Raw genomic sequence first — 12,711 nt, forward strand, 5'->3', positions numbered from 1 at the left:
CTCCGCGGCCGCACTGTTGCTCCACGTCTCCCACCTGCAGACCTGCGTGTACCCGGACGGAGAGGACAACCCTCACGGATTCCTCCGCACACCTCTTATTTGACATTTGCGCTCAAAGAACTCCCTCCTCCAGGCTCCTCCCCGCGCTGATTAAATGCCCGCTCGGCTCTAGAGTCAGCTGCTGTTGAAGCTGCAGTCATGACCGAGAGGCTGTAGAGTCGGACTCCTGACGGCGAGCGAGCGTCTGCATCTGAGCTTTTTTTTTTTTTCCTTTTTGATTTTTTCTCTCTCCCCCTTCTCAATATTTCGTGCGGCCTCGCCACCCACCCAAGACGCCTCAGCCATGAAGACCATTCTTGCTGCGTACTCCGGCGTCCTGAAAGGTAAGCCGGGCTTAGAGCCGGGAAAGTGTGTCAAGGACTAGATCAGGCAATCGAAGAGAAGTGGTGAAACAGATCAGCAGTCGATCATGGATGAGGTCAGCGGGACATGAAACATCACTCACCGGTTTGGATCTTTGTGTGGGAAAAACTAATATTACTACTGTTATCATTCATATAATAACTGCAGCCAATTTAGGGGGAGGATAATGCAACTTTTTTTGGAAAGTTAAAAAGTTTTTTTGCCCCTCTTTTCCAATAGAAACAATTATTTTTTAATTAAAATTGATAATATTTTATTTTTTGTAATAAGAGAATATAATTTATGAATTTATATATATATTATTTATTTATTATTTACTTTTGACAGTATAAAATCAAACTCTAGCTTCTTCTGGAGACTTGGTCCAACTATGTGGTGCAGTAACCCATTCTTTTAATTTGAAAGCATGAATTGATTCCTGGCGAGGCTCTGAGACTCTGCCACAGTGGGAGTTTGAAGGATAACTTGACTTTCTTTTTTAAAATCTATCTTGATGTTGTGTGTACTTGCTAGTATGTAGAGTGAAAAGGCTGCACAAGGCTTTATTTGTTCCTCCTCCCCGCGCTCTAGGAGATGCTCCTAAAGCAACTTATTGTAAGCTTTTGTAGAAAAGGTAAAGGGGGAAAAATCAAGTCAACTGGCGATTTTGCAGTTTTTCGTTCCCTCTCTGGGTCACGATCTTTAAAACCTTGCCTCACTTCACTATTCAAATGAACTTTAGTTGGACTTTAGATCAAGTTTTGAAGATTTTTGTCTGTTTCTAACATTCTGGTCATTAGGATACATTGCTAAAGACAATGAGTTTATATCATTTTAAGATTAAATAAAACTATGGAAGTAGTGAAGGACCATCACATGGTCCCCTTGTTTGCTCCGTCTGCAGAGCATGATACTGTCTGTGTACCTCTCTCTCTGCCTGGAGACCAGTTTGATCTGGCTCTTGTTGGGAGTGCTAGTGCAAACTACAGGTAGGCAGATCTAGCCATCCCGGCCAGTCCAGTCTCTCTGGCATGCTTTCAAGCAGCGGTAGTCTTAAGGACTCATAGCATCATAGCTGCAGGTATTACCACTGGTCTCCAGGAGCTGGGTTATTTTCAGTTGGCACAGATGGGATTAGACGATGGTGTTTTCTTGGAGGGGAGATCTTCTTCTTACTGGCTCTCACTGTTACGAGCTTGACTGACTGGCTATAGTCGCTCTCAGCGTGGCTTCTGCTTTTCCTCGCGCACAGTCTGTTCACATTCACTTTTATTGGCTGGTGGTGACCGAAAAGTGCTGGTGAGTAGCCAAGACCGTATGAATGTGGACTGGATCAAATGTGTAGTGATGGGCTGGAGGAATGATGGCTAGTTGTAAGAAATCCTTAGCTTTGTTCTGTCGAATGTCCACCAATGTGTTGGTTTAAACCAAATCAGCGCTGTGGGAGAATGCCTGCCAGGAGAGCGTCGACCGCACCGTTTCAGCTCATCTGTGGACATTAAGTTTATCTCGCATGATTTGTCTCCAGGCACCGGCTCCAGCATCCTCTCAGCCCTGCAGGACGTGCCATCGGGGTTCTGGCCCTGCAGGTCCAAGATGGAAAAGCATCTCCAGGTCATCTCGGTGCTGCAGTGGGTCTTCTCCTTCTTAGCCCTGGGTAGGTGTGTGTTTACGTGTGTGAGGGGCGCACCATTTGGCTTGAGACTTAAAGCAAAGAGGCTCATTGGTCTCATAATATGGAGGTCAAATCACTAAGCTGCACACGAACTCGCTGGACTCTGCTGACAGGCTGTTTGAACCTTTTTAAATGAATGTATATATGACTGCATGATCTCTCTCCCGTCTTTGTCCAGGTGCTACCTGCACTGTGCTGCTGATCTACCTGTTCTGGACCGACTGCTGGCTGATCGCAGCCATTTACACAGCCTGGCTCATTGTTGACTGGAACACACCGAAACAAGGCAAGGCGTTTGATATCGGTGCTTTTTATTAAAAAAAGAAAGAAAAAATCAAATATCTGATGGTTTGATTATGGCTCACGAGTGGAGAAACGCCTCCGGTCTGAATATGATGGAATACAGAGCTGAAGCTTGAGAAATGATTTTAACTGAAACCAATTTTGCAGAAAATTGCTGCATCTAAAAATGTTGCACTGAATGGAAAGTGAATGGTTAAAATGTCAAAGTGTGACTGCATAAGCAAGGCCAGCAAAAAGATTTCTCATGCCAACTTCTCCTGCTGGTTTTCAATGATCATAAACAAACAAACAAACAAAAAAAAATAAATCATATGTATATTTCAGGAATTATTGTTGGGTACATTTCACTATATTCTGACATTTTGTCCCCTGATCATTGTGTTATTAAAGAAGATGACCGGCGTATTGACTGATGTAACATGATGTACTTCTATGATGCAAGAATACGACCCCGGCTGCTCCTTTTTGTGAATCAGTAACTTGACACAGAAGGAAAGCAATGAGAGGTACTCTTTCTAGATATCAAAGTGTGAATAAACAAGTCCAAAATAATAAATGAGAGGTTCCGCTTGGTAATCAAACCTTGAACTTGATGCGCACAACTTTCCCTCAAATTCCATAGTTGCCCCCGTCCTAAGAAACATCAACATATAAATTTGAGAGAGAAAAATAACAGAATCATTTTAATAATGTAGATCATTAATAATGGAAAATGTTAGATACATGTGAGCCACAGTAGACTGGTACACCGTATTTCAGTGCAGTTGTGGAACTGTTCTGAAACAGTTGGTGTTGTAAATTGTAATTTCATAGTTGATTTAAAGTTGTTTATTGAGCCAAAATTAGTTCCAGCTCCTCAAATGTGCTGATTATTGTCATATTGTTAATGTTTTCAAGGTAAAACACAGTCTTTGAACATTCTGTTAACTACTTGACAGGCTAATTATAAAAAGGAAAGCGACACATCAATGTCTAACTGATTTAATTGTTCATTTTGATACTTTGTGGGGTACTTTGCAGAGGAGGGGTTTTTAATCGGCAATTTGCTCCTCAGGTGGTAGGAGGTCGTCTTGGGTGAGGAACTGGACAGTGTGGTCGTATTTCCGAGACTACTTCCCAATCAGGGTATGTGAATGTTTCATCTCCTTGGTGTACTTACTTTTGCAAACGCATCCACCCCTTAATGTTAGGAACTCAAGAGTGGCAGATGGAGGTTTGCAAACCGCGAGGAAGCAAACCCTGGATACCTGCTGCTTGTTTATGTCACACAAAAACGCTGGTAGTCTATTACTTAATGATTACCAGATGTGTGCAGGTTTGACATTATAGATAAGCTTATCAGGGATTGATCGGGTATCTGCTGTCCGCGCCATGCTGCTCCTTGTCCCGTGCTGATTATGATTGAGTGCTTGACGTTGGTCGGGAGTTTCAGACTTTGTCCTGTTTGATAGTCTCAGGAGCACACTAAGCCTTTTCTGCGATTAGGTATTCCCCAGCGCGTCTGTATTCGAGATGACGATCCTTGCTCAGGCTAAAGGAGAGAGTGTGTGTGTCATCACGTATTGGCACACACACGCTGTATTACTGCATGTAGGCGGTGGTACAGTAGCCGTGGATGACTAAACAGCCACTGAGGAGGCCAGATGTCAGGGAAGATATCTGCCCTCTGACACGTTCTGCATGGTTAAGCGGGCGTTCACAGGATGGGACTGAATCATCAGTTTTACCAACTAAAATGTTTAGTCAGTTAATCAATTTCATCATCACAAAAGCGGCCGACTGTTGTAATCACTTGGTTATTTCTAACTATTCTCTGAAGTCAAGCGGTGGCGCTGGAACTAGAAAACGATTTGACCTCTTTAACGTATTGTGGCGTTTTCTGGGAGGTGTCAACTGCATAATGTTTGTGATTGAAAAGTATCCTTTATAATTTCACATTTTCTCCAGGTTTTGCTTCAACTTGCCAACTGTCCTTAATCCAGAGATTTAAATAATTAGGAAAACAAAGTGTATTATGCGTCAGTTTATTAATACCTTTAGCTCCAAATGGACAAAAAGATTCATTCGTGAACCAAACATAATGGAGATAATGGAAACAGTCCTTCACGGTTCATAAAAGCTACACAATTTAATCTTATGTGTATCTTTTTCTCTGTTCATGAAACAATTATCTTGTGTTTGGCCTTCACTCTTCTAATGAAACCGAGGGCGTTTGGCATTGCTTTTGTGATTCCATCATTTCTTCACTTTGAGTGTTACTTAGAAGATAATTCCTCAGCAGCTGGGCTTCATGCTGGGTGAGGTGAAGGTGGTTGGAAAAGGTGAACACGTATGAAAAGACAAAAATGTTTTCAAAATGGTGAAACAAAATGAAAGCGATCAGATACAACAGTTAAAAAGAAAAAGAAAAGAAAAACAACAGCGGTGCAGGAAACATCAATGTGTTTTTTCCTCTTTGAAATGTTTTCTGAGTGTGAGGTCCGAGCTGTACTTTGCTCATCTCATTGATCTATGCTGTGTGTGCCATGTCTCCACTTGTCTCGGTTGGTGATGAGATCAATCTTGCATCAGCCAGAAGTTTAATAAGTGTGGCTCTCCTGTTCTCTTGTTGCAAGAGCCAAGAGCTTTTTTTTTCTTTTCTTTTAGTTTTCTGTCTGAATGAACCAGAGCTAAGATGTTTGTAGAAGAAATTGGTTAAAGCAGACTTTTACTGTTTTTTTTTTTTAAAGATCAAAATAACCTGAAAATCTCTACAGGGCCATTAAGTAGCTGCAGGGCAAGTGTCAGCATATGACTATTATTTATGCGTTGGAAGCTATGGGTCAAAGTCCGAGCCAACGCTGAAGCTGAAGGGTGGACTGTAGGAAGTCTGCAGCGTGACTGTTATGAAAACTATTACATGAGCAAGTCGGCTTCACAGGTACAAACAAACACTCTTCTGTGTCGCTGCCGTTTGCGGCGACCAGCGAATCTCTCTGTAAGTACGAGGCGTTGCACATCATATACATGTCCCCCGGTCCCGCTGTTGTCCTTCACATCTGCCACCCCCGGCCAAAGGCCAAGGTGGAGTCCTGCGGCGCTATGGGGATCTTGAGCTCCTTTGCTAATGTGATTATGCAACTGTTGTGTTTGACCAGCTCCTAATGAGGCTTTGTGTACACACTGTGATGGATCACAAGCCGACACTGCGGATCAGGGCGCAGTTTCTCGGGAGAGTGGCAAGTTAATGACTCCGCTATGAAACCGAGGGCTTGAAATAGTGCTGAAAGTTAAAAGTCCAGCGCTGCCAGCTTGAGCCGGTGCACAACATGCATGTGGGCTTATTATTTTATGATTGCAATTGAGCAGACGGCGCTGTCTGGTTTGAGCTGATAAGTGTGTCCTAGTTTTATTAAAACGGACGGTGTCCTATAAATCTGTACTACACATTCATTCTAATTAGGTTTTAAATAAGTGACAAATGAAGTAGCCATGCAAACAAACATGCACTGCAGGGGGGGCTGCAAAATCTTTGGTTGATTAGACATTTTTAATGTATTTTTTTCACAAATTTAAATGTGCATTAACACAAATCCAACATATTTTACTAAAAGGGATAAGGGATAGCTTAATATTGAATGCAAATAGACAATAACAATAATACTGTGTATTTATAAATAGCACTAGACCGAGTGTAATATAGAACACATATAGTAGGTAGGGGTCCCTACTTAATTTCTCCATCAGTTTGGGATCCTTACCATGAAAACTGTTGAAGACCCCTGACTTAATGCATTGATTGGTCAACAGTGAGTTCATAATTCAATTATATGAATATATATTTTTCAGTTTTCAAGCAAAATAACCCCCGAAAAGTTCAGATTTGTGCACGTGTGTTTTTAAAATGGTGTAATTTGAGTATTTGTAGGTTTAAGGCTGATGGTCAGACAGACCAAATTATTTCAATGGTTTAGAATTATGTCATTATTGACAAATGATTCACGTGAGGGTGAATCTGTAATAAATAAATAAATAAATAACTGTCAGGCGCAGCCTTACATCTCTTCCCGTTAAATGGATAAAGTAAGGCAGTCTCTTGTACACTTTCTGGCAGCACACAAAATAAACACAAATGACCCAAATTAAACAGCACAAACAAAGATACAGGGATTAAAAATCAATGTTCAGAAACTAGTAGAACGCCAAGCATGAATTCTCCACCATGACCTCCTCGGATGAAACATTCCCCCTCCTGCAGCAGCGCGCCCCTCGTATGGAAATCGACCTCACACTTGCCACTTTTGTGCTTTTGTCTTCCAGCTAATTAAAACCCACGACCTGCTGCCCAGCCGGAACTACATATTCGGCTACCACCCTCACGGCATCTTCTGTTTCGGCGCTTTCTGCAACTTCGGGACGGAGGCCACGGGGTTCTCGAAGAAATTCCCAGGCATCAAGCCCTCCCTGGCAACGCTGGCGGGAAACTTCCGCCTGCCCGTCCTTCGAGACTACCTCATGTCTGGAGGTGAGGTTGTCCGAGAAGCCGCGGAGTCCCGTCGAGTTCTCCAAATGTCTGCTAATCGCGGTGACTGTATCCGTGCAGACCTTTGCCCTGTTGCATAAGTGAAATAGCTTCTGTTTACTTAGATCCTCTGATTTCACTTATATATAGAGCTTAAACTGTTCAGACGGTCTATTTGCTCTTCATGTTTGCCCATACTGTACAGATGCTCTGCAAGGTTACTCTAGGTTATTACACGTGCCATTCTAGAAGGAGTCCATTTTTGTTCCGTCTCTGTACAAAATGTCGGTACATTTTTTGCATGTGTATAGCATATAACAGTCGGTTATATCTACCTTGATGCCGCCGACTGAAGCAGAAAATCATTAAGCTGCTTAAAAAACTAAAACCTACCAACAAATTTAACTCCTTGTCATATTTATTCATTTATTTTTTTTCCGTCTGCAGGTATCTGCCCAGTGAACAAGAACTCCATTGACTACCTGCTGTCACATAACGGGACAGGAAATGCGGTGATCATCGTGGTCGGGGGAGCAGCGGAGTCCCTGCACTGCGCGCCCGGCACCAATTCCGTCACCCTGAAGAACCGCAAAGGCTTTGTGAAGCTGGCTCTGCAGAAAGGGTGAGCTGGCTGCACAACATCCAGACACCAAGGACACGTGCGAGTAACAAAGCACAGCCTTGAACATGAAAATGTCACTCCCTGCTCTGTGGTGACTCAGAAGAATGAGCAAATCCTATTATTGCTCCCCGAAATGTTCATATTTTCTCATGCCGCATTAATAAAACACTTGAGAGTGTGCAGTGTTGCTCTGAAGGATCGGTGCCCCGCATGCCACGCGGGGCTCTTTTTCCAGAAGGTTCAGACTGTGTGGGGCTGGCGTCATCCGTGTGTTGATCAGTATTCAAAAAAATGCACTACAAAGGAAAGTGGCCTTGGTTCGTTTTAGCAGCCGAAACAACGGATTCCTTCTCGAACGCAGCCGAGGATTATCATATCAGTGGGGGCACCTCGGCCAAAGTAGCTTAGAGCTTGCTGGAAAGGACAAGCAGTTATGCAGACTTTCATTAATAACAGCAGCCCGCTAGCATTTTCACTAATATAAGCCTGGTAGTGTTAATTCGGGTCACTTTGGATTCACTTTTTGGGCCTTCTCCAGATCTGTTTGGTGCTTACGAAACGGCTGAGCTCGCAACCAGTTGAATAACAAGTCGTTTAATGCGTAAAACTGATCAACGAAAAGGCACCAACGTGCATCTTATTGTTATTTCTAAAGCAATGGAAATGAAATGATAGAAATTAAACAGTTCGAGAAGGTAATTACCCTGAAATGGAATTGTTTGGGTAGTTTTGTAGTAATCCCGGGTTCAGGTCAAATGCTGGATTGCAGGGTTAATTTTCCTACATAGCCGATAACATAATCTTGGCTGTTCAACTGCAGTAATGCTGAACTTGTAAACAGCGTCGTGATGATCAGCATGTTGCTCACATAAAACCGTCGCCCTTTTGGATAACTTGCACTTTTCTGCCAGCTAAATTGGACCTGTCTAATAGCAGTTATCAAATGTGGGACGCATTAAATTGAGCTCCGCGGTGCGGTAATAGTTTCGAAAGCGAGTGGATTTACAGTACTGTAATACAACAATGATTAATTAAGGGTGTGTTATTTGGCTTATATCAACAGTGGCATAAAGAGCCTGTAAAGTCTGTGTGTGCTGTTACTGTTTGCCTGAAACGTTTCCATAGTTTACCTCCGTCCTCTCCGCCCCTCAGGTCTGACCTGGTTCCAGTGTACTCTTTTGGAGAGAACGACGCCTACAAGCAGGTGATCTTCGAGGAGGGAAGTTACTGGAGGTGCCTGCAGAGGAGGCTGCAGAAGATTTTGGGCTTCGCTCCGTGTCTTTTCCATGGATGTGGCCTCTTCTTTGGCAACTCCTGGGGCATCGTGCCCTTTAGCAAGCCCATCACCACCGTAGGTACGTTTGCCCTCAGATGTTCTGGTGTATCGCCGGATCCGAAGAATCAATCAGGGACGCGCTTCAGCTGACTTCGTTTGCTTGTGCGGTTTATTACAGTAACAACAAAGCCAGTAATTCTCTCTTTTGTTTTTATTTCAGTTGGGGAGCCGATCACAGTGCCAAAAATTGAGAATCCATCCGAAGAGATTGTGGATCTCTACCATGCTATGTACATCAAGTCCCTCCAGAGCCTGTTTGACAAGTACAAGACCAGATCTGGCCTGAAAGAGACCGACGTCCTGTACATCCAGTGAGACGACGAAGGGCGACCTGCTGAAGCTCTGAGAAACTGTGCCAACGCATTCAGACCTCTCTGCCTATTCACCACCATCCCCTCCTCATCCAACCACGGTGCCTGGTTTATCTCTGGACTGCAAACTCTACGCACGCACGTGTTTGCTAAAGAAATCTCTTGTCACTGTCGTCTCTCTCTCACAAACACGCAAGCATCGTTCCTTTTCAGGAAAAGGCAGGTTTAAAGAATACTGGCCTCTCTGCTGCTCCTGTCAAGACAAAGTCGTACCAAATCCCACATCAGTCAGTGTGCCTTTTTTTCATAAGGAGGCGTAAGCTGGAAAACAACGTAGAACTTCAAAAGAAGTGCCTTTTGTTTTCTCTCACCCGCGCATCCATACAGTTGTTTCACAGCTCAGTATGATCGTAATGCTAAATGCACAAGCAATGCAAATGGAAGGTACCACTTTAGTATTGGGATAGTGAGCCCAAAGTTTAATTCAGCCAAAGACGAATGTTGTCCCCACAGATCCATTTCTACTGTATAAATGCTGAATTAAAGGAATTCTACGGGGTGGATTTATGACACACATGTGCCTGTAATTGTACGAAGCCATAAAGTATTAATTGTATTCCGTAGAGGGAAAAGCTTATTTTAGTGCTTGCCCCTCAACGAATATTTCTGATGCACTTTTTGTATTGCCGATTACCCTCTGAGGACTTAGTCTCCACAAAAATGCCTTTTGATATGAGATTTTTCCCAAGACAGTCATTGCGCTGCTTGGCCCGATTTCGCCCCTTTTTGTCCTGCTGACGTCCAGGTCTCATTCCGGATGCATGCATTTCATCTATGCAGTGATTTAAAAGAAATGTCCGTAAGTCTTTTTTTTTTTTTTTTGGACAGTTTGAAATTGCAGTGGAAGAAGGTGGAGTTGTTTTGTGGGTGAAAATCTGTTTTGAAGCTTTTGACGATTCCCGTGTATAACGCGTCTCTTTGTAACCATGCCATTGGTGATAATTGAAGAAGAAGGGGGTTGCACAAAGAAATTCCTTACTGGTAATGAGTTATAGTCGAAGGAGTCTCTAGGACTTTTGTCACGTAAGAGTGTGTGTGTATAGAATCTGTCGTGGGAATCCTGAAAATAAAAGGTTTGTGTCATGTTGACGGGAATGGAGATTGTAAAAAAGGGTTGTCATTTGGAGAGCTAATTCCAGTGGTTTCACCACTGTGACTAAAGAGCAGTGTAATCCCTGTGCAATAAATCTACAATAGCAATAAATGGTGAGACCTGTCTATCGTGAATGGGATCATCTGTCTGCCAACGTTTAAATTAAACTTTTGTATGTTTTCAGAAGGAGATGTGTATGTGTGTGATGTGTCTTGTCTTTTCTATTTGCCACTCGGGGACAAGTAATATTCTGTAGAGTCTGTATATTGAATTGGCAAGATTAATCACTTAACATATAAATGAGTCCTCGATAAGAAGCTCTCAGTCGCACAAAAATGGTTTGGGAATAACTCAAGAAAACATGGAAAAACAGAACAACATGGCCTCCCAATTCACTAGATGCCAAACTGATCAGTTATCTGTGGGATGATCCACAGAGGCCCCTCCCCTTAAACCCATAGGATCCAAAGAACACTCTGTTTCCAGACACCACAGGACACCCTCAGAAGGCCCATGTCCACTCTCTGATGAATTGTTTTCAAGGCACAAGTTGGTAGGTGGTACGTATCAAAGCAACAAGCAAAGCATCACACTGCCTCTGCTGTGCATAGTGCACCCTGCTGCCATGTGTTCCCCCCCCCTGAGGTGGAAGACACGCACTGTAAAAGAAACTGTAAAGTCCCCACTGAAAAGTGGGAACCCCCCACAAAAGTCCCCATTCTGGAGATGTTCTGACCCAATTACTTGGCCACAGCAATTTGATCTTTGTCGAAGATGTTCCATTTGCTAGTTTTTCTTGTCTCCACCAAATCAACTTGAGGACAAAATGTTCGCTTGCTGCCTAATGTATCCCACCTACTGCCGGTTGCCAAGACAACCAGGGAATCAGTGTTATTAATTTCACGTGTCATAATGTTATGGCTGTACGGTGTATAATTGTGTAGATTTGAGCAGTGTTTTGCTGCACAGTGATTTCACAATATTTGTGAACTCATAGCTGGTTTGGACGCAGCCCTGGTCCAGTAGAAGACTTAAACAAGCGTGATGAGGGAACTTGAAGCCCACATAGCCCAGACACTCAGCGATGTAAAACATATCTTGTGTCTTGAAAAGAAAAATATTTGCATAGTCATAGATTCTAGATTTTTCAATGGAGGAGGAGTATAAATCCTATTTTAAGAACTTCCAACTGGGGAAATTTTTAATTATTATTATTAATTAATAATAATAATAATAATAATAATGATAATAATAATAACATCCCTATTTATTCACATTATTCCATTTAAAAAAAAACATAAATGGAGAAGCTATTAAAACTGCAGAATGCCCCATTTCACCATAACTGACACATTAACATATAATTAGTGTTTTCAGATTGTTATCTAAGTTCAAATTTGAATGTAGAGCGCTGCATCATGTTTTAGTACTACTGCAAATGACAGTAACTGTATCTATAAGATTACTGGAGTAACATATACAATATGTTTCACCAAAATGAGGTGGAATAGAATACTATATTGCATACTATAAATTGCATGCTATAGAATGTAAATACTCAAGAAAGATACAAGTAGTTGCACAGTAGTTGCTTTCCCCCTGAAAACTCGGTATCGATATGGGCCTTTAAATAAACAAACAGACCAACATGTCCACAAATTAGACAGGGAGAGACAAAAAGCTGAAAGTGCACAAAGTCCATTGCCCTTAGGAATCCAAGGCACAAACAGATCTCTACTGTGAGGTTGATGCTGCTCCCTAGTGGTGACTTCATATTCTACAACCACGGAGAGAAACAAATCTAACATAAATCATGTCCAGTGCTGCAGTGGCGTTTGCTTATGTTTGCCCTTATGTTTAAGTGTCTGTATTTATTCTAGTTTTTAAAATTTAATATTTCCACTATGTATTGTTGTGTTACATCATGGATTTACTCTACATAGAAACACATGCTCAATTAGTAAAAGTTCAGCATTGTTGGTTTAGTTGATAGGGGGAAAAAAATATCCAGGTATTTAGATTTTATTTTAAATTTTCTATTTAATAATTTTCAACCAGAGTGGGTTTGGCTACACTGGGCTCAGTTTAGAAAGTTAATTTTGTTTAGCCTCCATAATAAAATATAATCACTGCAGCCCTAGTTGTTAAAGGTTTGATTGTTTGAAATAGGACTGCTAACTACTCCTGAAGTCAACTACAACATCAACTACTACATCACAATGATCCTTAAAGGTAAACCTTATACTACAGCCAAATGTATATATAATCATACCTGGATGACTACTTTAATCAAACATTTGGATATATTTTCTCAATCTGTTCAGTGTGAACGTGTGTCCAAATTTTTGATTGGTGGCGTACATTTGCTGACTACACGTCTGCGGTGTGTTTTCCTGCTTTAATTTCAC

The 12,711-nt window shown here is 42.1% G+C and overlaps 1 protein-coding gene across 1 annotated transcript; it reads left to right on the forward strand.

Moving 5' to 3' along the window:
- Positions 1-10,492, forward strand: dgat2 (diacylglycerol O-acyltransferase 2). Its single transcript, XM_047607476.1, has 8 exons — positions 1-383; positions 1,931-2,059; positions 2,256-2,363; positions 3,435-3,505; positions 6,680-6,884; positions 7,329-7,503; positions 8,656-8,858; positions 9,000-10,492. The coding sequence occupies exons 1-8, from the start codon at positions 344-346 to the stop codon at positions 9,152-9,154; spliced, it is 1,086 nt and encodes a 361-aa protein (XP_047463432.1). The 5' UTR covers positions 1-343; the 3' UTR covers positions 9,155-10,492.
- The last annotated feature ends 2,219 nt before the right edge of the window (positions 10,493-12,711 follow it).

Source organism: Mugil cephalus, chromosome 15 (genome assembly GCF_022458985.1).
Source record: "Mugil cephalus isolate CIBA_MC_2020 chromosome 15, CIBA_Mcephalus_1.1, whole genome shotgun sequence".
NCBI lineage: Eukaryota > Metazoa > Chordata > Actinopteri > Mugiliformes > Mugilidae > Mugil > Mugil cephalus.

What these genes read in the sequence shown, in the direction of transcription:
- dgat2 (XM_047607476.1), top strand. Translation starts at nt 344, where the DNA reads ATGAAGACCATTCTTGCTGCGTACTCCGGCGTCCTGAAAG. An exon ending in CTGGAACACACCGAAACAAG is followed by an intron (nt 2,364 to 3,434) that starts GCAAGGCGTTTG and finishes TTTGCTCCTCAG; the next exon opens with GTGGTAGGAGGTCGTCTTGG. An exon ending in GAGACTACTTCCCAATCAGG is followed by an intron (nt 3,506 to 6,679) that starts GTATGTGAATGT and finishes TTTGTCTTCCAG; the next exon opens with CTAATTAAAACCCACGACCT.